General features: G+C 38.2%; 1 protein-coding gene across 1 annotated transcript in view; it reads right to left on the reverse strand.

Annotated features, from left to right (window-relative positions):
• Positions 1-24,055, reverse strand: part of MANBA (mannosidase beta) — a 145,961-nt gene that overhangs the window by 10,124 nt on the left and 111,782 nt on the right. The window contains exons 12-13 of the mRNA XM_066383897.1: positions 22,660-22,878; positions 15,464-15,628 (exon numbers count right to left, since the gene is read on the reverse strand). Coding sequence (XP_066239994.1) covers positions 15,464-15,628; positions 22,660-22,878 — 384 coding nt within the window. The remainder of the gene's footprint in view (positions 1-15,463; positions 15,629-22,659; positions 22,879-24,055) is intronic.

Here is a 24,055-nt window from a genome sequence, read left to right on the forward strand (position 1 = left end):
TCGGCCTGGTGTGCAGATGTCCCAGGTTCGATCCCCAGTCAGGGCACACATGAGAAGTGACCATCTGCTTCTCTTCCCCTCCCACTCCCCCTTCTCTCTCTTCTCCTCTCACAGCCAGTGGCTTGACCGGTTTGAGTGTTGGCCTCAGGTGCTGAGGATAGCTCAGATGATTCAAGCATCAGCCTCAAACGGGGGTTGCCAGGTGGATCCCAGTCGGGGTACATACAGGAATCTGTCTATCTCCCCTCCTTTCACTTTTAAAAAACCAAAAAAAGGAAACAGGATAGAATAAAGGTTTTTGCCAATGATGGTGTAATGATGGAAAACGAAGACTGTTACTCTGGAGCAAATGTTGTATGTATTGAAACACAAGATTTCCCTCAGTGATAGGTTTTACTAACATTTTCAGAGCTATTTTTTTAAAGTTTTATTAGAAAAAATTCTATAAGAAAAACAATTATTATTATGAGTCTGATCCTGTTCTACTCTAACCTCTTTTTTTTCTAATCAAGCAATTGTTTTATATCATGACTTTGGAGAATGTAGAATTTCTTATGAATGCAATTCCTTCAATATGGCAGAACAGATAGTAGGTTGCAGAGATGAGACAAGTGGATTCAGTTCTTGTTTGAGAGGCAATAAAAAACTTCACACAAGCCTGACCTGTGGTGGCACAGTGGATAAAGTGTTGACCTGGAATGCTGACGGCTCCAGTTCGAAACCCTAGAGTTGCTCCGTCAAGGCACATACAAGAAGCAACTATTGTCTACTCTCCCCCTTTCTCTCCATCGCCTCTCTTAAAATCAATAAATAAAATCATTTAAAAATATCAAGCAGGACCCTTAATTACTGTCGTTATCATTAAAAAATCAGTCTCTTATCTGCTGTTTCTGACACTGTGAGTGTCTCAGGCTCTCAGCTTGGGGTTGTAGTTAGGAAAGGCTCATGAATGATAGCTCATTAGAAGAGGTCACCAAGGAGAACCTGGAGAGATGGTCAGAGCTGCGAGGACTCCTCCATCAGGCAAAAGGATGACCTTGGAGGAGAGCTGGATTTTCATAGAGGAAGAAAAAGGAGGATACATATATGGCCACTAGAAGACTAAGCCCAGATGCCTTCCTATAAAGCTGTAACAGCTCAGATAGAGGTAGAACCTTTAGACCAAGGATGGCTGGCTAGTGAAGAAGTCATAAATAAAGTTACAATTTCCACAAGGCAGAGCCATAAAATTCCAGAAGGGAAAATCAAGAAAAAATCATGGTCGTTCAACAAATATTTAGTAAGTACTACAGTATGTGTTATAAGCTAACAACAGCAAGCCCCTCCCCCAGTCAGAAAGATGGAGCCTACCCTGTGGAGCTTATTGGCTTGTTTAGAAGACAGATCTGAATCTGAGGACCACACAAATAAATGTAAACTTTATTTCTTTTCATAGTTTTCTGAAGTGAGAATGAGGGAGGCAGAGATAGACTCCGGCATGCCCACCAGGGGGCGATGCTCTGCCCATCTGGGGCGTTGCTCCACTGCAATCCGAGCTATTCTAGCACCTGAGGCAGAGGCCACAGAGCCATCCTCAGCACACAGACCAACTTTGCTCCAATGGAGTCTTGGCTGCAGGAGGGGAAGAGAGAGATAAAGAGAAAGGAGAGGGGAAAGGATGGAGAAGCAGATGGGCACTTCTCCTGTGTGCCCTGGCCAGGAATCGAACTCGGGACTTCCACATACCAGGCTGATACTCTACCACTGAGCAAACTGGCCAGGCCAATAAATGTAAACTTTAAAACAGCAATCAGTGCTACAAAGGAGAGGCACGTAATACTAGGAGCTTGGATGTTAGGGTGTAGCTGAGGGGTGAGGACTGACCTCAAAGAAGAGAATAAGCAGGCGTCCCCAAACTATGGCCAGCGGGCCACATGCGGCCCCCTGAGGCCATTTATCTGGCCCCCTGCCGCACTTCCGGAAGGGGCACCTCTTTCATTGGTGGTCAGTGAGAGAAGCACTGTATGTGGTGGCCCTCCAACGGTCTGAGGGACAGTGAACTGGCCCCCTGTGTAAAAAGTTTGGGGGCCCCTGGAAAGGAAAAAGAGAGGCCGACCTTGCAGCCAGAGAAGACAATGTGTGGTGAGAGGGGAATGCACAAGTGGAGAAGTGCAAGAAGGCCAAGGTGGCAGGAGCACAGAAAGCAGGGAGCCTCGGGAACGGCTGCTGAGCTAGAGGAGCCTGGGAAGGTTTCCTGTGTGGCCTAAACACCACTGCAAGTCACAGAAAGCTGTTAACCTAAAGCAGGGGCAGTCAACCTTTTTATACCTACCGCCCACTTTTGTATCTCTGTTAGTAGTAAAATTTTCTAACTGCCCACCGGTTCCACAGTAATGGTGATTTATAAAGTAGGGAAGTAACTTTACTTTATAAAATTTATAAAGCAGAGATACAGCAAGCTAAAGTATATAATAATAATTACTTACCAAGTACTTTATGTCGGATTTTCACTAAGTTTGGCAAAATAAATCTTTATAATACAACTTACTATAGTTAAATCTACCACTGACCTAAAGGGTGACATAACCAGATTTTACTTTCCAACTGAGAACTCTGATTACTGAAAGGAGAATGGATTACCTGGGACCAGAATAGATTTAGGGAGGCCATTTAGACAGCTATTAAAATCCTTTCAAGCAAGAGATGATGTTAGCTGTGAACAGATGAAGAAAGAGCCCTTCTCATTCTGGAACCAGACCACTGGGACTATAGTAAGGACTGCAGGCAAATGTGCTGTAAAGGAAGAATCCCACACACACACATAGGCATTGAGGCCAACTCAAAATGACCACAAGATAAAGTCCGAATACATTAGTCTGACAAGAAATCAGAGTGAATGCAGTAGAAACCCAGACCTAAAGATTTTGCTCTACGGCAGTCATGCGAATCTGCAATTACACTCTGGATCTCAGCTAGGTCCCTCGTAAAAGTTCCAAGGAGAAAGATTATCTGAGCTGAGGAGAAAGATTTATCTGGGCCTGGATGGCTAGGCACAGAGAAATTAAGTTTGAGTAAGCATTTATGGATATGTTGAGTTATTGTGCAAAATCAGTGTTGTAGAGCAACTTCTAGAAAGTTCAGTGACGATGAGCAGCCAAGAAGTGGAATCTCAGCGGAAACTGATCCGAAGGCAGCACCAATTTTCAATCCACACCCACTACGGAACTTTACCTCACATCAGCATGGAAAGTAACCTCTGCCTGTTTCAGAGTTAATAAATCTAAACTCATGCAAAGCACCCTGAGCCTCCGAATAATGGCCCACCAACCAAGTTAAAATTGGCTCGAGGACACAAAATCAAGTTCCTGACCCTAGAGCATGTACCCCTGAGGCCCAGAAAGACAGGACACCTCTGTTTCATCCCGATTCCTGCAAAATCAGCACTGCTTTAGGGGCTATGTGAGGAAGGATCACAAGAGGAAGACTGAAGAATCTTCATCACATCAATGAGTAACAAGGACAGGGGAAGTGGGATTCTGGTCACCACCAGACATTTCTACAGCTGCTGGCCCAGCCCAGGTTGAGCACAGGCATCGAAAGCCAACTACCACAGACAATCCACTCTGGGTGGCAGTCACATTCTGGAAATCCTGGGACCTGAGGTGTACTCGAAGTCCGGGCCATTCCTGATGTCCTGAAGAAGCCAAAGGACCTGCAATGTTCTGACATTCCTCAGGGACTTGGCTCAGTGCCTACTCATGAATGGAAGAAAAGGCGAGGTGTCACTCGAGAAGTTTGGAACTGGAATCACTTTCCCTGGATCCATATTTATAAAGTAGGGTGAACAGAAAAAAAGTAAAAAACAATGTTGGAGTAAGAACAAAATATCAGCGTATAACACAGCAGAAAATCAAGTCATCTCTTTTAGGTGAAAATGAACACTTCCAGGACGAAGCAATAACCTACTGAAATAGTCACTGTTGTGCTTAGTTAGATCAAATCCAAAGGACAATTAGATATTTTACTGATGTTCTTTACAGAGGAGACCTGCATTTTCTTTTCCTCACAGTGAATTAAAGAAGAAAAAAAAACCTGATGAGTGATAACTTATTTACATCACTCCCAATTCTTTTCCAATCTTTGTTAACACATATTGTAACTTGTTTACATTTAGAATTTTATGTTCTACTTTCACTTAATTTTCATATATGTGCATTTCCATGTGCTGGTGCTTTCTATATGTTTCTGTGCTTTAATTGGTAATATAGTTATACCATACTTTGAATAATCATTCTCCAATTGTTAGGCATTTGAATAGTTTCCAGTTTTTTTCTATAAATACAAGAGCAAAGAACATTTTATTGTCCCAATTAATTTCTTCACTTCCTGTGTTGCCACTTTTGATAATACATGACAAATTTTCAAGTCCTTGTTGTATATTGCTATATTATGATCCAGTCAAGAGGCTCCATAAACTGGTGACTTCCAGGCTAAACTTACCCCACGCAGGTTTTAACTGGCCCACCTGGCAGGTGTTTCATGTTTCTTCTTATTGGTGTTATCACTGTTTAATGTCTTCAATCCGGGCCTCCACACTCCATTCTGCCACAATTCTCAATAATCGCACTCTCGTCCATTTAAATTACCTCCCTGTTGCCTACGAACATTTGAGTTTTCAATCTCTAAACTATTCCAATTTTCACAACCACCTGCGATAATTATTTATTTCTGTATATCTATCCCAAGTTCATTGCTGTAATTTACCTTTTCTGATTTAATAAATATTAATAATCTTTTAAATTCTATAATTAAAGTGGTTTTTTTTTTATGTAAGCAGAACTCCTAACCCTTGCAAGCAGTGAAAGGAGAAGAGCATGAGGCCAGCTCTAAGCAGTAGCCTATCATACCTTAACTTAGAGTGAAAGGGGGAAAGCAAGGCTCTGGAGTGCTCCAGGCTCTGCATTGGTCCAATGCACTGGACAGGTGGTGCCGTGCCAATAACATGGCTCTGGGTTTACCCAAACCAGTGGGTGCCTGTCAGGACTAATGAATGACACTTCTGTTCATAAAAATGCAGAAAGCCACTGCCCACTCTTCTTCTCAAAGGGAAGCTGTACAAACCTAGATCTCTGGAACTGCCTTTTTCCTTTTAAAAACTGTACCTATATTTATACACTAATGCATAAATTTTCCTAAAGAGGGCAATCTTTACATATTAAAAAGATAAATGCTTAATCATCTCCAAGGTTACTCAGTCTCATTGTTAGCAGACAAATCTTATTTTAGTTTCAAAAATATGCCTATATTCAGCAGCTTGCCTGATTGCACTTATGAAATCAGTCTCCTCAGAGAAACAGATGGTATGGTAAAAAAGAAATTGGACCAGGACACCAAGACCTAAACTTCCAGTTCCAGCTCTGCACTGGGATGGAGGCTGCTCACTGTCTACAGAAACTCATCATCCCCTTCCTCCCGGGCGACAGAGTTGTAGCTGGACTGCATGTTCCAGAATCACACCGCTATTCTTGGAAGTAGGAGTAGCCATGTGGCTAAGTTCTACTGACAGATGTGACTTATAGTCTTAATTTACTTCAAGTTACCCTGATGATAAGATTCTGCCAAAAAGCCATTTTCTAAACTGAGGTATAATTCACACCATACAATTCACCCTTTGAGTTTACAATTCGTTGTTTTCTTATTTAATTTGTTGGGGTGGTATTAGTTCATAAAATTATATAGGTTTCAAATGTAAAATTCTATGAGATATCATCTGTATATTGCATTGTGTGCTTACCACTCAAAGTCAAATCTATCTCCTTCTGTCACCATAAACTGACTTCCTTTAGCATTTACTACCCTTCCACCCTTCTTTCCTTCTGGTAGCCACCACACTGTCGTCTGTGTCTATGAGATTCTCTTTGTCTGGTTTGTTCATTTGTAGCTTTCCGTTTCATATCCCACATATAAGTGAAATCATACAGTTCTTGACTTTTTCTATCTGACTTATTTTTCTTAGCATGATATTCTCAATATCTATTTATGTTGTTACAAATGACAATATGTCATCATTTCTTATGGCTGAGTAGTATTCCATTGGATACATGTACCACATCTTCTTTACCCAATCATCTATTGAAGGGCACTTCAGTTGGTTTCATGCCTTGGCCTTTATTAGTATCATTACAGGTTGTGCATTACCTAATTACAGCATGTTTTTATCACCTCAAAAAGAAACATTGTACTGGTTAACAGTCACTCCGCGTTCTCCCCTGTCCTCTGCTTCTGGAAACCACTAATCGACATTCTGTTTCTACAGATTTGCCTATCCCGGACAGTCCACGGAAATGGGATGACGCAATGTGTGGTGTTCTGTAACTGGCTACTCTCACTTAGCATAATGTTTTCAAGGTTCATCTGTCATGCAGCATGTACCAATATTTTATTCTTTTATTGTTGCTGAATATTTCATTGTTCGAATATACCACATTTTATTTATCCATTCATCGTTGATATGTTTGGAATGTTTTAACTTTTTAGCTCTTTATGAAAAATGCTGCTATGAACATTTGTGTTCTATTTTCTGTCAACATATGCTTTCCATTTTCTTAGATATACACCTAAGAGTAGAATTTCCGGGTCCTATGATAATTCTAGATTTAACTCTTTGAAGACCTTTGCACAGCAGGTGTACCATTTTACATTCCCACCAGAATACATGAGGGTTCCAACCTCTCCATATCCTTACTGTGATGGTTAACTTTATGTGTGACCCTGACTGACTTAAAGAACACCTAAATAGCTGGTAAAACATTATTCCCGGGTGCGTCAGTGAGGATGTTTCTGGCGATTTGGTAGACTGAGTAAAGAAGATCCATTCTCAGTGATGTGCGTGGACACCATCCAATCAGTTGAGGGGCTAAATAGAACAAAAAGCAGCGGAAGGAAAAATTCTCTCTCTCTCCTTGAACTGGGATGTCCATCTTCTCCTGTCCTTGGACATTGGCGCTCCTGGTTCTCAGGCCTTCAAACTCCAGGACTCACACCAGAGGCCCCTCAGGTCTCAGGCCTTCAGACTCAAACTGAAATAGCCATGGCTTTCCTGGTTTTCCATCTTGCAGATGGCAGCTTGTAGGACTTCTCAGCCTCCGTAACCATGTGAACCAATTCCTATAATAAATCTCCTTATAATATTTTCTTTTCTTTTTTTTAAACTCTAGATATACTACTATATAAAATCTCATTGTGGTTTTAATTTAAATTTCCGTAGTAACTAATGATATTGAGCATTTTTTCATATACCTACTGGTCATTTTCTTTGGAAAAACAGCTATTCTGATTTTTTACCCATTTTTAATTGGGTTGTCTTACATTATTGAGTTGTAAAAGTTTTTTAATATATTCTGGACATTATATCCTTATTAGATATATGACTTAAAAATTTTCCCCCATTCTGTGGACTATCTTTTCATTTTTGTGACAGTGTCCTTTGACACACAAAAGCTTTTTAATTTTTATGAAGTCCATTTTATCTAGTTTTTCTTTGGTTGCTTGTTCTTTGGGTGTCCTATCTAAGAAACTGCTGTCCAATAAAAATTCACAAATATTTACACCTATGTTTTCTTCTAAGAGTTTGATAGTTTTAACTTTCCTGTGTAGATCTCTAATCAATTTTAAGTTAATTTTTGAATATGATATGGGGGAGGGGTCCAAAGTCATTCTTTCATAAGTGGACATCCAGTTGTTGTAGCACCAAAACACTATTCTAACTCCATTTTATTGTCTTGGCACCCTTGTAGAAAACTAATTCACCAAAGATGTTTGTGTTTATATTTCTGGACTCTCGATTCTATTCAATAAATCTATATGTCTAGACTTATGTCAGTACCATTATCTTCATTACTTTGGCTTTGTAGTAAGTTTTGAAAACGGAGAGTGTAAGAACAAATCTGTCCTTTTTCAAGATTGTTTTAACTACTCTGGATGCCTTGCATTTCCATATGTATTTCAGGATCACTTTGCCCCTTTCTCTAAAAATGATAGGAAAAATTTTGATAGGGATTGGGTTGAATCTGTAAATCAATTTGGGAAGTACTGCGATCTTAACAATATTAAGTCTTCCTATCCATGAACACAGGATGTCTTTCCATGTCTTTAATTTCCTTCAACAAAGTTTTATAGTTTTCAGTGTACAAGTCTTGCATGTTTGGGTTAAATATATTTATTCCAAAGTATTTTATGCTATTGAACACTATTATAAATGATACTGTTTATAAAGTTTTATTTTTTAAATTGTTCATTACTTAAAATACTACTGATATTTGTACATTAGTCTTATATCCTGCAAAGTAGCTGAATTCATTTATTAGTTCTACTAAGTTTTTAGATTGATTTTTTATGGTTTTCTGTATATAAGGTCATGTAATCTATAGACAGTGATAGTTTTACTTCTTCCTTTCCAAAATATAAATACCTTTTATTTTATTTTATTTTATTATTTTTTTTGTATTTTTCTGAAGCTGGAAACGGGGAGGCAGTCACACAGACTCCCCCATGCACCCGACCGGGATCCACCCGGCATGCCCACCAGGGGCAATGCTCTGCCCATCTGGGGCATCGCTCTGTTGTGACCAGAGCCACTCTAGCGCCTGGGGCAGAGGCCACGGAGCCATCCCCAGCGCCCGGGCCATCTTTGCTCCAATGGAGCCTTGGCTGCAGGAGGGAAAAAGAGAGAGAGGAAGGAGAGGGGAAGGGGTGGAGAAGCAGATGGGCGCCTCTCCTGTGTGCCCTGGCCGGGAATAAGGCAGGGAGAGGAAGGAATGCAAAGCACAAATTCACAGTTGCTTCTTGTATGTGCCTTGACTGGGCAAGCGAGGGGTCTCAAACCAGTGACCTCAGCATTCCAGGTCATCTCACCTTGTCTACTGCATCACTACAGGTCAGGCTTATTTCATTTTCTTGCTTACACTGTCCTGGCCAGAATTTCAAGTACAGTGTTGAATAGAAGTGGCAAGAGTAGGCATCCTTGTCTTGTTCCTACTGTAGAGGAGAAAGCTTTCTTTCACCATTAAATATGATATTTCCTATGTGATTTTTTTGTGTGTGTGTGTGTTTGGTCTTTTTTTACAGGGACAGAGAGAGAGTCAGAGAGAGGGATAGATAGGGACAGACAGACAGGAACGGAGAGAGATGAGAAGCAACAATCATCAGTTTTTCGTTGTGACAACTTAGTTGTTCATTGATTGCTTTCTCATATGTGCCCTGACCACAGGCCTTCAGCAGACCAAGTAACCCCTTGCTCGAGCCAGCGACCTTGGGTCCAAGCTGGTGAGGTGTTTTTTTTTTTTTTTTCTCAAGCCAGATGAGCCCGCGCTCAAGCTGGCGACCTCAAGGTCTCGACCCTGGGTCCTCTGCATCCTAGTCCAACGCTCCATCCACTGCGTCACCTCCTGGCCAGGCTCCTATGGGTTCTTCATTGATGCTCTTTATGCTCAGGTTGAAGAAGCTCCCTTGTATTCCTAGTTTGTTCAGTGTCTTTTTTTTTAATCATGAAAGTGTGTTGGATTTTGTTTAATGCTTTTTCTTCATCTATTGAGATAATCATATGGCTATTTTTCACTTATTCACATGGTGTTTGACTTTCACATATTGAGACAGTGTTGCAACTGTGATAAATCCCAGTTGATTATAGTATATAAATTTTTATAATTAGATAAAAATATGTTTGGATTGCTGGTATTTTGTTAAAGGTATTTTTCTGTCTATATTCATAACGGATGTTGATCTATAGTTTGCTTTTCTTGATGTGTCATTGTCTAGTTTTTGGTATCAAGATAATAATGGCTTAAAAAATAAGTTAGGAAGTGGTTCCCTCTCTTTTATTTTTTAGAAGAGTTTGTGAAGGATTGGTCTTAATTCTCATGTTGTTCAGAATTCACTAGTGAAGCCATCTTTATAAAAGGAAGTTGTTTTTTTAATTACTGACTCAATCTCTTTAGTTATAGGTTTACTCAGATATTCTATTTCTTCTTGAGTCACTTTTCACAGTTTGTATCTTTCTAAGAATTTGTTCACTTCACCTAGGTTATATGACTCATTGTCATACAACTGTTTATAGCATTCCCTTATCACCCTTATTATTTCTGCAAGGTCAATAGTAACGCTTCCTTTTTCAGTCCTGATTTAGTAATTTAGGTCTTGTCTCTTTTTTTCTTGGACAGTCTAGCTAAAGGTTTTCCAATTTTGCTGATCTTTTCAAAGAACTAACTTTTGGTTTAGTTGATTTTCTCTATTATTCCAATAAGGCTTTTTTTTTAATGTGCCAAATTTCTGATGTCTGCTTTACTTAACTGCTGAAAATAGACATGATAATTTAACCAAACACCTCAGCAGTTACAGAATTCCCCTTATCACACTTTGTAAAACTATAGTTTTAAAAGTAGAAACCTATTCCATTTATTGCCCTGAGAACTTTGACAAAATATTTAGACTTTCCGAGCCTGATTCCTCACATACAAAATGGAAATAATAACACAGATGTCTGAAGATATTAGAATTACATGAGACAAGGTATACAAATCACCTCATGGCCCAGGGCTAGCATTTAGTAGACACCCAAAGAATGCTGACCGTCTGCCTGACTGTTAAGTTACATGACACATATCAATGCAATATACTAGTACATAAAAGACTATGTTAGTAATCTCACCTTCATTCCCCTCCTTTATGCAACCTATCCCCATCTGAAAAGCTCAGCATGGCCTGGATCATTCATCATGTCTCAGTGCTGCTTACCAAACAAATAACTATTCCAGGGCAGCGCTGTCATCAACACCTGGCCCACTGCAGCACAGCCTGCCTTGTTTTCTTACCTCTTGTGATTAAGTTACTTGCAACATGGGGAGGTAAAATGGACCCCTAAAGAATATGATGCACTCAGAGACATCCACACACATCTAGCCCTCATTACATACCCAATAAATATGTGAAGAATAAATAAAAGCACCAGAGGGGTGATAAGCTAAGGGGTTAGTAAAGACTGTCACTACTCCAGCTTCCTGTCTCAGTGCCTCGTCAGAGGCCATGTGGCAGAGTAAGTCACTTAACAGTTAGTTTAGATGTGCCAGTGTAGCTAGTCAGTCTTCAACTAAGCAATGAGGTATGTGTAACACAGCTTAAGAGGGTGTGCCTGGGTGTGTGGGCGATGTGGAATACAATGCAACAGGACATAGCAGAAGAATGAAAGGTGAGGCAAGATCATTTGTAATATTAAAAGAATTAAAGAGGTAAGAACTTCCAGGGATACCTTTGCAGTTATACAATAAAAAGAAGATAGGGAAGGGTCTGTGAAGAAACTTACTGTCCAGGTTTCTCAGCCAAGGTTGTTCTGAAAGTTGCAAAAAATAATGCTTAACAGAATGTCTTGAAGAGCGGCACACAGGAGAGTACCCTGTTCTTCAGAACAGTATGACAGATTATGAGAAAAAGGACAGGGGGTAGGAGTAGGAACAGAAAAAATGGACCAAAGAAAGGTTTTACATGGATTAAAGATGACTGTCCTAAAATCAAAGAAGGGGAATAAAACTTTTTACCGAACATTCTCTATGTGTCTCTCAGTCAAGAAAATTCAACACTAAAAACTAAAAATTCTTAATTCTGATTTTTCATCTCAGATCCCATCTAGTATATCAAAAAGTCCCAAGGTAGAACCAATGAAGACAGATCCAACTGTGGGCCAAGACCTGATGGGACACTAGTGCTGAATTATCAGACAAAACCATAACCAATAAAACCCAGCAACACATAAGTCCACTTGTCCACTTCCTAACTACCTCAAATGCTAATGAGTTCAAAAAGAATTATTTCTGCTAGTTCTCTGAATATGGTTTTGAGGAAACAATAAAGTAACAGTCAAAAAAGAACAGCTTGGAGGAGGAAAACCAGCATGAAAAACAACAACTGAAAAGGTTCACACATACACACACACACACACACAACACAAACACACACGGATCATCCTGTTTTGCATATCAAAATTGAGACTTTTATAAAATACTGGTTATAAAAAGCTAATAAAAATCAAATGTAACACTTCAAAGGGGACAGATATTAACACTATCTTTAAACTTGTGTTCTTTGAGGTGATTTCATAAATTACATATCACAGTGGCAAAACTTCACTAACTGGTAAGATTATAACTGAAACTTTGAAGTTCTCTTAACCAAGTTTTTGCCTTCTAACAAAGGGTGTTTTGGCTCACAGTTTTCTGTTTCCAATTCATCCTGGGGTTTTGCATTTTCAAACAGGTGAAAACTGATAAGAGTGAGCATGAGTTTGAATAAAAATTGGTACATTAGGTGCTAAGATGCAAAAATTTAAACGTGATCATGTTTGATAAAATTTTGTGATCCATTTCAGATCAACTTACATTACTGGAAATAGGCTCTTACCTTCTCTCTCGGAACTGGAAACAAGTATGGCAAAAACATCAGCCAACGAAGCAGTGGCTTTCATATAGTCTTACATAGTTCACAGTTTCATGAAATAAAATAGGCAAATAAAAAAGCAAAATGGAAATATTCAAATGAAATTATAATCCAAAATTCAGTTCAATAGTTTCTTTTCTCTTTCTTTTTTTTCTTAGTGAGAGGCAGGGAGGCAAAGAAATAGACTACTGCATGTCCCTAGACTGGGATCCACCCAGCAAGCCCCCTACCAGTGATGCTCTGCCCATCTGCAGCTGCAGCACCATTGCTCAGCAACTGAGCTATTTTAGCACCTGAGGCTCGGCCATGGAGCCATCCTCAGCACCTGGGGCCAACTCGCTCTAACCATTTGAGCCGTGGCTATGGGAAGTGGAACAATGGAGAAGCAGATGATCTCTTCTCCTGTGTATCCTAATCAGAAATCAAACCCAGGACTTCCACACACTGGGCTGATGCTCTACCACTGAGCAAACTGTCCAGGGCCTCTATAGTTTCTTAAAAAATTAAACATTAATTTCCCACATAAATAAGCAATTTCACTCATATATTTCTACCCTAAGGAAATTAAAATATATGCACAAAGATTTTAAAGTATTCATAGCAGTACTATCATAACAGTCAAAGTAAAAAATCAATAATAGGCCCTGGCCGGTTGACTCAGCGGTAGAGCATCAGCCTGGCGTGTGGAAGTCCCAGGTTTGATTCCTAGTCAGGGCACAAAGGAGAAGCGCCCATCTGCTTCTCCACCCTTCCCCCTCTCTTTCCTCTCTATCTCTCTCTTCCCCTCCCACAGCTAAGGCTCCATTGGAGCAAAGGTGGCTTGGGCACTGAGGATGGCTCCATGGCTTCTGCCTCAGGTGCTAGAATGACTCCAGCAGCAACAGAGCAATACCCCAGATGGGCAGAGCGTCGCTCCCTGGTGGGCATGCCGGGTGGATCCCAGTTGGGCACATGTGGGAGTCTGTCTGACTGCCTCCCCACTTCTAACTTTGGAAAAATACAAAAAAAAAAATCAATAATAATACAATGTCCCTCAACCGATGAGTAGATAAATAAAAAATGGTATATTCATACAAGAAAATACCATTTAGCAAGAAAGAGGAATGAAGTAGAAATAGATGCTATATCATGAAAGAACTTCAAAAACATTACATTCAGTGAAAAAAGCCAAATGCAAAAAATTACATATTACAATGATTCAGTTATATATCTTGAGAAAAGTAAAATCTTTAGAGACAGAAAGTAGATTAATGTTTGCTGGGGCTGATGTTGAGAAAGGGGAGTGAATGAATCTGGGGTGTATGGAATGTTCTAAAATTGGATTGTGGTGACAGTTGCAAGAGTCGATAAATATAGTAAAAATCACTTAACTGTACACTTAAAATGAGTGAATGTTATGGTATGTTAATGATATCTCAAGAGAGCTGGAATTAGACTAGCCTAGTACTGTGCAAAATGTAACATGCACAGATATTAAGTATACAATTCAGTAACCTTTAACATAGGTACACAGCCATGTAATCAGCACCCAGATCAAGACACAAAACTTTTTCACATTCCAGAAAGTTTCTGTGTAACCTTTCCTACTAGTAGTTCATCATCACCCTCCACAGGAGTGGTCACCACTAATTTTCTATTATCGTGATTCATTTTGTCTATATGGAAACGTCAGTGTTTCTTCTGCTCGACATAATCTCTTTGAGATTCATTCAAGTTGATGCTAACATCAGTAGTTCATTGTTTTTCATTGCTGTGGAGTATTCATTGTATAAATATAGCACAATTTGTTTATAAAATCTTCTGTTAAAGAATATTTATTTTGTTTCCAGTTTGGGGCTATGAATAAAGTTTCTATGAACATTATTTTAGATGTCTGTTGACAGATATATGCACTAATTTTTCGTGAGTATATAGATAGAACTAGAATTGTTGATTTAAAAAGTAAGCAAACTTATAGCTTGGGTAGAAACTACCATAAAGCTTTCCAAAGTAAACAAATTTCCACTCTTCCTAACAATGTCTAAAAGTTTCAATTGTCCTATCTCCTCACCAATAGTTGTAATTTCAATCTTTTTAATTTTAGCCATTGTGCTAAAGTTACATTGTATGTAGAGGTATCCTGGCGTGGCTTTAATTTGCATTTCCTTGATTAAGAATAAAACTGAGCACATTTTCATATACTTACTGACCATTTGGATATCTTCATTGGTGAAATGCCTGATTGAGGTTTCTGTTCATTTCTTTTTTTAACTTTTTTTTTTTTTCATTTTAGAAAGGAGAGAGAGAGGAAGAGAGAGAGAAGGGGGGAGGAGCAGGAAGCATCAACTCCCATATGTGCCTTGACCAGGCAAGCCCAGGGTTTCGAACCGGCAACCTCAGCATTTCCAGGTCGACGCTTTATCCACTGCGCCACCACAGGTCAGGGTTTCTGTTCATTTTTTAATAAACTATCTTTTTCTTATTGCTTTATAGAAGTTCTTTATTCTATATATAAATCTTTTATCAGATATATGTATTACAAATATTGTTCCCCAATCTGTGGCTTGCCTTTTCTCTCTTAATGGTGTCACTGATATATAAAAGTCCGTAATATTAACAAAGTCCAATTTATCATTATTTTCTTTCATAGTTAGAGTATTTTATGTCCTGTTTAAGAAATCTTTCCCCATGCCAAGGTAATGAAGTATCTCATATGTTTTCTCCCAGCAGCTTTATTGTACTGCTTTTCATATATAGTTGATCTTTATAGTAATCTTAAGCTGGGAACGTCTTAATGTACAATTTTTTGTAGAACTTTCTGAGCTGTTCTTGTAAGAAAGACAAATGCAAAAACTTAACTATTTCAAGTCTTAATGTGTCATCATACATCTATCTTAAAGAAGATAAATTCTTTAATGAGTAAAATGAAAAATAGTTTTTACCACATAAGGTTTATAAAACTTACATGATCTCTTATGTTAACTGCAGAAATCTTTTGAACTCCAGAATGAAAATGCCTTACCTGAGTAAGGTAAATGGTATCTTTGAATGCGCGTATTAGATCTGTGCTTTGCGGGAGTTTGAAGTGAAGTCCAGCCTGCTGAAGCATCTCATCGTTACCATTTTCATGATGTTGTCGATGAAGTGAAAATCTGCTTTTGAAAGACCAGTCCTCTTTAGATGAAATCTTTTGAGTAAAGAACAAGAGGTAAAAATTGGAAAAGTAGGAGTAAAACTACTTTTCTACACATTTCTGACAAACTTGAAAAGTACTCTATACACTATCCTAATGTCACAAATGTTTTTGTCATCATACTGGTTACTGGTGAAAGAATGGCCTTTTGAAAGGCGAATTACAAAACCAGGCTTTGGCACCTACATATCCCCCTTATTCATATCTAAAAAATTACAATTTTTTAAGTGAGAGGAAGGGGTACAGTGAGACAGACTCCTGCATGCATTCCAACTGGAATCCACCTTGGCAACCCTCATCTGGGGCCAAGGCTCGAGTACAAAGCTATTTATAGCACCTGAGGCTGACATGCTCTGTTGTGACCAACTGAGCTATCCGTAGCACCTGGGGCCACATTCAAATCAATTGAGCCACTGGCTGTAGGAGGGGGAGTGGAAGAAAAGAGGGAGAGGGAGAAGGAGAGAAGAAGATGGTCATTTTTCCTGGTTGCTCTGACTGGGAATTGAACCCAGGACATCCATTCACTGGGCTAATGCTCTATCCACTGAGCCACCAGCCAGGGCAAAAAAATTACAATTTAAAAACAATTTATTAATTTTTTTTGAGAGAGAAAGGAAGGGGGGAGAGGGAAGGAGAGAGAAAAACAAACATCAATTTGTTATTCTACTTATCTATGCATTCCTTGCTTGATTCTTATAAGTGCCCTCACACAGGATCAAACTCACAACCCTAGTGTTAGGACAACACGCTAATCAAATGAGCTACCTGGCCAGGATGCAGAAAATTATAATTTGATATTTCCATTAAAAGTCTTGTCTTTAGAAAGTATTATTTCTTTTTTAAATAGTAGTTACATGTATTTTTATATGTTATCTTATCTATTTAAGTAAATTATCAAAACTGAATAATGGACTGAAATCAATATTGTTAAAACTGTCAATTCTTTAACAGGAATAAAACATCACTATTAAGATGGTAAATGCTTTAGCATTTGCTCAATTGTTTCCCAGTGATTACTAAATATATTTGAAATGTTTAATTTTGATATAGTTGAAGACACAAATCAAAAAGTGATACTCCATTTCCCTAAAATAAATCCTTCTCTTTTTTTTAAGCCTGGCACAACTTACAGGATCTTTCTTTTATCCCTTTGATAAGCTGTCATCAAACCAAAGTAAAAACAAACACACATTTGAAGTGTCATTTTATCAGTAATTCTGGCTTCTAGGTCTATGATTTAATGCACTATTAGCATTTGTTAAAGATACAAGATAACTGCTGGCTACCTCTGAAAATATCAGAGTTTTTATCCAAGGTATACAGAGAGATTAAAAAAACAAAAACAAAACCATATTCCATGCCCTGGCCAGTTGGCTCAGCAGTAGAGCATCAGCCCAGCATGTGTAAGTCCCGGGTTCGATTTCTGGTAAGGGCATGCAGGAGAAGCGCCCATCTGCTTCCCCACCCTTCCTTCTCTCCTTCCTCTCTATCTATCTCTTTCCCTCCCACAGCCAAGGCTCCATTGGAGCAAAATTGGCCTGGGCGCTGAGGACGGCTCCGTGGCCTCTGCCTCAGGTGCTAGAATGACTCCAGCCACAATGGAGCAATGCCCCAGATAGGCAGAGCATTGCCCCCTGGTGGGCATGCCCAGTGGATCCCAGTCGGGCACATGCGGGAGTGTGTCTGACTGCCTCCCTGCTTCTAACTTCAGAAAAATAAAAAATTTAGAAAAACATATTCCACTTACCTTCAAAGAACCCTAAAAATTAAAAAGTTTAATCCCTGTTCATAAAACATGATTTATAGTTCTGAGTTCTGAGTAATCATGCATTGCATAGATCAATCACCTTAAAAGGAAGAGATATTTTTTAGGCATATATTTACATCAAACATAAGTAATGGACATTAGCCATATTTAATGTGGAAGTTTTTTCAAATTGTACATATTTTTTGAAGCTGTTACTACTAGACAGTGTGAACATGCATTACTACTATTTATTTAAAATAAAGATATTAGCATTACAGTCATCTGTACACATCTGAGATGCACTTATCTTTACCAATAATCTTCCTTTTTTTTTTATCCTTCTTCCTTTTTAAAGTCTGAAGCACACATCTGGGCCTCTCAGCCCCCTCTCACATTGGTAATGATTTGATGTATCCCATAATCAGTAAACCTAACCTTCTGTTATGTGGAAAACTTTCTACCTTTCAATAGCTGTGGTTTAGAAGTCTTAGAAATTTCAGCTATAATAGTGTTACCAGAAGGAATGAGAAAAGTGCCAGGTAAGGTTATAATCATTCTAAGAATATTAACTCATTTAAGCCTCAGAACAACCCTGTGGTAGGCACTATTGTCACCCTATTTTACAGATGAGAAAACCAAGCACAAATAGGTTAAGTAATTTCCCCAAAATCCAAAGCTAATTTGTACAGTCTAGCTCCAGCCTCTAGTTCTTTAAACCTAGATGCATCTGAAGAAAATGTAACTATCATACAAGTCACATAGCCAAAATGGCCTTGATGAGTAGTAACAATAGCTTACATGATGGGCTCTCACTGTGTGTCAAGAACTATACTTAGGCTTCAAAGTATTAATTAACTTGATCTTTACACACAGTCTCTCTCTCACACACATACACATTCTTAAAAGGTTATTTACTACTATTAATCCCAATCTACCAATAAGGACACTGAAATTCAAAACAAATAATTTGTCCAAGGCAATATAGCTAGTGTGGGCAGTTCTAGAATTCAAATCCGGATTTGTTTATTCCAAAGCCCAAGCTTTTAATCACTGCACAATACTGATAACTGCCTGCTGAAAAATATGATCATTTTACAAAGAAGTAATGTATTCCAAAGTAGACAGAGACATTTTAATATTTTTGTTGAATACACCAGAAAAGCTCTAAATAAAAGAGTCAAAGTTTTACATAAAGTTGTTCTTCTGGTTTCTTCTTTCTTTGCAATTACCTATTTAAATCCTCAACTAAGCAATGTTGCTTCAAAAGAGGCAATGACTAAATAAAGGGCTCATACTGAACAGAACTTCCTTCATCTTTCCCTATTTTAAAATATAGTGTTGAACAGCGTCAGACAAATCACAAAAGCATGGAAATTACATCATTTTCAGGAAATGTATAGAAATGCTTATAAATGTAGAAAAAGGTTTAGTAATTTCTAAAACTCACATTTCTGAAATGTAGTGAAAAGAAAGTGACTAGCTTTAGAGTCTGATAGTAAGTTTGAATCCAGATACATTACTATTAGGGATATAGATAGAACTCTCACTCTCCAGCGCCTTGGTTTCCTCCTGAGCTTCAGTCGAAGTGGAAAGAGGATGGGTCACTGTTAAATAAAACAATGGGTGGCCCTGGCCGGTTGGCTCAGCGGTAGAGCGTCGGCCTAGCGTGCGGAGGACCTGGGTTCGATTCCCGGCCAGGGCACACAGGAGAAGCGCCCATTTGCTTCTCCACCCCTCCGCCGCGCTTTCCTCTCTGTCTCTCTCTTCCCCTTCCGCAGCCAAGGCTCCATTGGAGCAAAGATGGCCCGGGCGCTGGGGATGGCTCCTCGGCCTCTGCCCCAGGCGCTAGAGTGGCTCTGGTCGCAATATGGCGACGCCCAGGATGGGCAGAGCATCGCCCCCTGGTGGGCAGAGCGCCGCCCCTGGTGGGCGTGCCGGGTGGATCCCGGTCGGGCGCATGCGGGAGTCTGTCTGACTGTCTCTCCCTGTTTCCAGCTTCAGAAAAATGAAAGAAAAAAAAAAAAAAAAACAATGGGTACCTGATACAGAGTATCTGCTCAGTAAGTATTTTTGCTTCTTTCATTTCCTCATTCCCAGTCTCAATACCTGTTCCTATCTGAGTCAGGATACTAAACTCCATCCTCCTTCATTTTGCAATAATAGAATTCCCAAAAGATCAGCTTTACAATATTGAGAGTAATAAAAATTAAAGATGGGGAGGATAAAACTAAGCTTACAACATTCCTATTAAAGCTAAAGTACAATATAACTTTGATATTAGAAGCAAATATAGTTGTGTCCAGGTGGTGAAATTGAGAAAGTTTTTGAAATTGTCTTAAAATGTTGTGGTTACTTTACATAAGTGGTGGGGGGGGGGCAAGAACGATATGATCATTTCAACAGATGAACAAAAGCATTAGAAAACATCCAACACCCTTTCATGATATAAACACTCAACAAACTAGGAGTAAAAGGGAACTGCTTCAACCTGATAAAGGGAATCTATTAAAAACCTACAGTTAACATCACACTAAACAGTAAAAGACTGAAAGCTTTCTCTTCCTAAGGAAAGTAATGGGACAAAGATATCTGAGCTTACCACTTCTATTCTACATTGTACTAGAGATCCTAGCCAGAGCAATTAGGCAAGAAAAGTAACTAAAAGGCATCCAGATTGGAAAAAAAGAAATACAACTACCTCTATCTGCAGATGACACACTCTTTTATACAGAATCCTTAAAAAATTAAAAAATATATATTAGAGCTAATAAATGAGTTCTGAGAGGTTGCAGAATATAAGTTTAATATGCAAAAAGATAATTTTATTTTTACACTAGTAATGAACAATATGAAAATAATATTTAAAAAACAGCTTAATTTACAATAGCACCAAAATAAATTTAACCAAAGAAGTATAAACATATACTAAAAACTATAAAATTAATGAAGATATCACATGTTCATGGATCAGAAAACAATATTGTTAAGACAGAAATACTTTTACAAACTGATCTATAAATTCAACACAATCCCTATCAAAACACCAGATGGCTCTTTTGCAGAAACTGGCAAGATAATCTTAAAATTCATATAGAAATACAAAATACTCAGAATAAAAATAATCTTGAAAGAACAAAGTTGGTGAACTCATACTTCCTGCTTTCAAAACTTACTATGAAGCTACAGTAATAATGACAGTGCATACTGACATAAAATAGACATACAAATCAATGGAACAAAATTGAGAATCTAAAAATAGATCTTAACATTTGTAGTTAATTGATTTTTGACAAAGGAGTCAAGAATTTAATGAAGGGAAAAAATAATGATTTCAATAAGTGGTGTTGGGTCAACTGACTATCCACATGCAAAAAAAATGTGGACATCTACTACACACCATACAAAATAGATCATAAATGAAATCTAAATTTAAAAGCTAACACTAGAAGACAACACTGGAGTAAATCTTTGTGACCTATGTTAGACAATCATTTCTTAGATATAACTTCAAAAGCATACGAGATAAAAGAGAGGATTGATAAGTAGGGCTTCATCAAAATTTAAGATGTTTATGCTTTCAATGATACCATCAAGTAAATAGAAAGACAACCCACAAACTGGGAGAAAATATTTGCAAATCATATATCTGATAAAGAACATATCTAGAATATATATATATATATATATATATATCTTACAACTCAATAATAAAAAGACAAATAACCCAATTAAAATATGGGCAAAATATTTTAATATACATTTCTTGAAGATATATAAATAAATGAACACCAAGCATATGAAAACATGATCAACATGATTAGCAAAAGAAATACCAATTTCCTGTGAATATAAATGTCCAGGAAAATGCAAAAAAGAAAAAAAAGAAGAAAGGAAAGGAAAGGAAAGGAAAGGAAAGGAAAAGAAAGGAAAGGAAAGGAAAGGAAAGGAAAGGAAAAGAAAGGAAAAGAAAAAAGGGAAGTAGGGAGGGAGGAATGAAGGAAGAAAGAAAAAAGAAAAGGAGGAAATGGGAAATAACTAGTAAGAATGCAGAGAAATCGAAACCACCATACATTGTTCGTGGGAACATAAAGTGCAACCACTATGGAAAACAGTTTAGTGGTTCCTTGAATTGTTAAACATAGTTACCATATGATCCAGCAATTTTACTCCTAGGAATAAACCTAATAGACATTCCCACAAAAACATGTATACAAATGTTCATAGCAGCATTATTCATAATAGCAAAAAAGCAGAAATAACACAAATAGACATCAAATGGTAAATAGATAACAAAATGTGGTATATCCATACCATGGAACACTATTCCGTAATGAAAAAGAGTGACATATTAATAAAGGAAACAACATGGATGAAGCTTGAAAACTGTATGCTGAGTAAAAAAAGCCAGTTTCAAATGATCACATATTTTATGATTCTGAGTATATGAAAGGTGCAGAACAAGTAAACAAAGAAACATGCAAAGCAAATTAGCACTGCTTAGAACTGGGGTGGGAGGAACAGAGAGAGTAAGGAGGGACTACTGGTGGGTACAGTGTTTCTTTGGGGATGAGAAAACTGTTCTAAAATTAGATCATGCTATGGCTGCACAACTTTAGGATTATCTTGAAAATCATTAAACTGCACACATTAAATGGGTGCTTTATATGATAAATGAATTATATCTCACTAAAGTTGTTCTAAAGAGAACACATACAACTCTAAAACTAAACCCATCTATGAAATTGAATCATCAGGAACAGAGAAAGTGAAATGTCTAAGGAAAACCAAATACACCAACAAAGGAAAGGGGGAGGAAGAAGAGGAAATGGAAGGAGAGAAGAAATGAATGATTCGATGATAACATTAGATAAAGACTTATTTATCACATTCATTTCTCCTACTATAAAAAATTATCTAGTTCTGAATATCTGTAAATGATTAAAAAAATTGTAGGATATACAGAAAGTAGCTGAAAGTTATTTTCATGTGTAATAATAAATCAAGTTTAAGCAGCCACTGGCTCCCATTAAATTTGTAAATGCTCCTGAAGGAATATAATTAAGAACAATATAGAAAAGTTATAATCCCCAAAATGATGACTATAAGAGTTTAGCTCCCCAAAGTTTAAAGAAAAAGAATTACCTTCTATCCTCTTATTCCTAAAAAATAATTTAAAATTAGAAGTAGATTTCATTTGGTTTACTGAACCACTATGGAGGAAGTGACATCTGCCCACTGCCCACCATTCTAAATCACTGGGAAATCAAAGATGGCTTACCTGTTCTAATGTACTGAAGGAAGGCCAGGACTGATATCCATATTCAGATACAAATCGGGCTTTTGGGAAAATCTTCCAATCCCAGCAATCTCCAATATAGTCATAAAAATGTACGTCACCAAAATGCTTGTCGTATGGGTTGACAGAGAGCCAGCCCTCTGCAATGGTTTTGGCCCCATTTGTAGGACTGGATGTAATAAAAGGACGAGTCTTGTCTTCCTGAGTTCAGAAATAAAGTGATTTAAATTTTATTTAATATTTTCACCCAGTAAAGTAAAGACAACTTCTTCAAAAATACAATCAAGACCCAGAAATGCCAAGTAGCCAATAGAAAAATAATAGAACCAGTTACCTTCTTCCACATTAAACAACCACCCGTGTCTTTCTGCTATTCCAAATTCTTTATATCCTTTCATAATAACACTTAGCTTATTCCTCACAGTAGCTGTCCCTAATCTTTTACAATCATGTCTTGCTTCAACCTTACCTTCTACCATAATGGATAATGTAGAGTCTAGTACAGAATATCTCAACCTTAGCACTACTGACATTTGGACCTGATAATTTTTTGTTTTTTGTGTGTATGTTGGGGGTTGGGAGTATCCTATACATTCAAAAGATATACAGTAGCATTCCTGGACTCTACCGTTAGATGCCAGGTACCTCCCCTCACCACCACCCCAAAAAAGTACCAGCAGACACTGCCAAATGTCCTCTTGTCCTTTGGGGACAAAAATCTGCTTTTGAGAAACACTGGTCTAATGGTTAAGAATAGAGGCTATTGAGTCAGATGGATCTAAGTTTAAATCCCAGATCAGAACCTTACTGTTTTTGGACAGGTGTAAGCCTCAGTAGCCTTATCTGTAAAATGGGGATAATGGTATCTCCTTACCAGGGCTATTATAAATGGTGAGGAGTTCATGTGTGAAAGAGGTGTCTAAGAATCCACCAAGATTCATGTCCCGTTTCCATAATATATAGAGTTGTCCCTGGAAAGCGCCTTCCTGGCCTTACACCTCTGTGGGGCCAGGTACCTTACTCTCACCCTCTTCCCCCTCGTGCAGGGCCTAGGAGATGGCTGAACCAGGAGATGGAAGGAGCCTACGGCTCTGAAAGGAGAACAGGCTGTGCTCCAGGAGTAGCCATCTTCAGCCAGTGAATAGGAACCTTTTCTTATGTAAAACACTGCAACTATGTGCTTTGTGTGCTATAGCAGCTAGCATATCTGCACTTAATGTAAGGCCTAGCACACAGGTAGCACTCAAAATGTTTTAGTTATTATCATCCCAACAGATAAGCTCACTTCCTATTTCACTGAGAAGAATTGTTCATTTAGCAAGTATGTGCCATGTTTATTGTGTCAGACACTTTGCAGCACTGCAAAAACAGAAAATCT

The sequence above is a fragment of the Saccopteryx leptura genome, chromosome 5 (assembly GCF_036850995.1).
Source record: "Saccopteryx leptura isolate mSacLep1 chromosome 5, mSacLep1_pri_phased_curated, whole genome shotgun sequence".
NCBI classification, from domain to species: domain Eukaryota; kingdom Metazoa; phylum Chordata; class Mammalia; order Chiroptera; family Emballonuridae; genus Saccopteryx; species Saccopteryx leptura.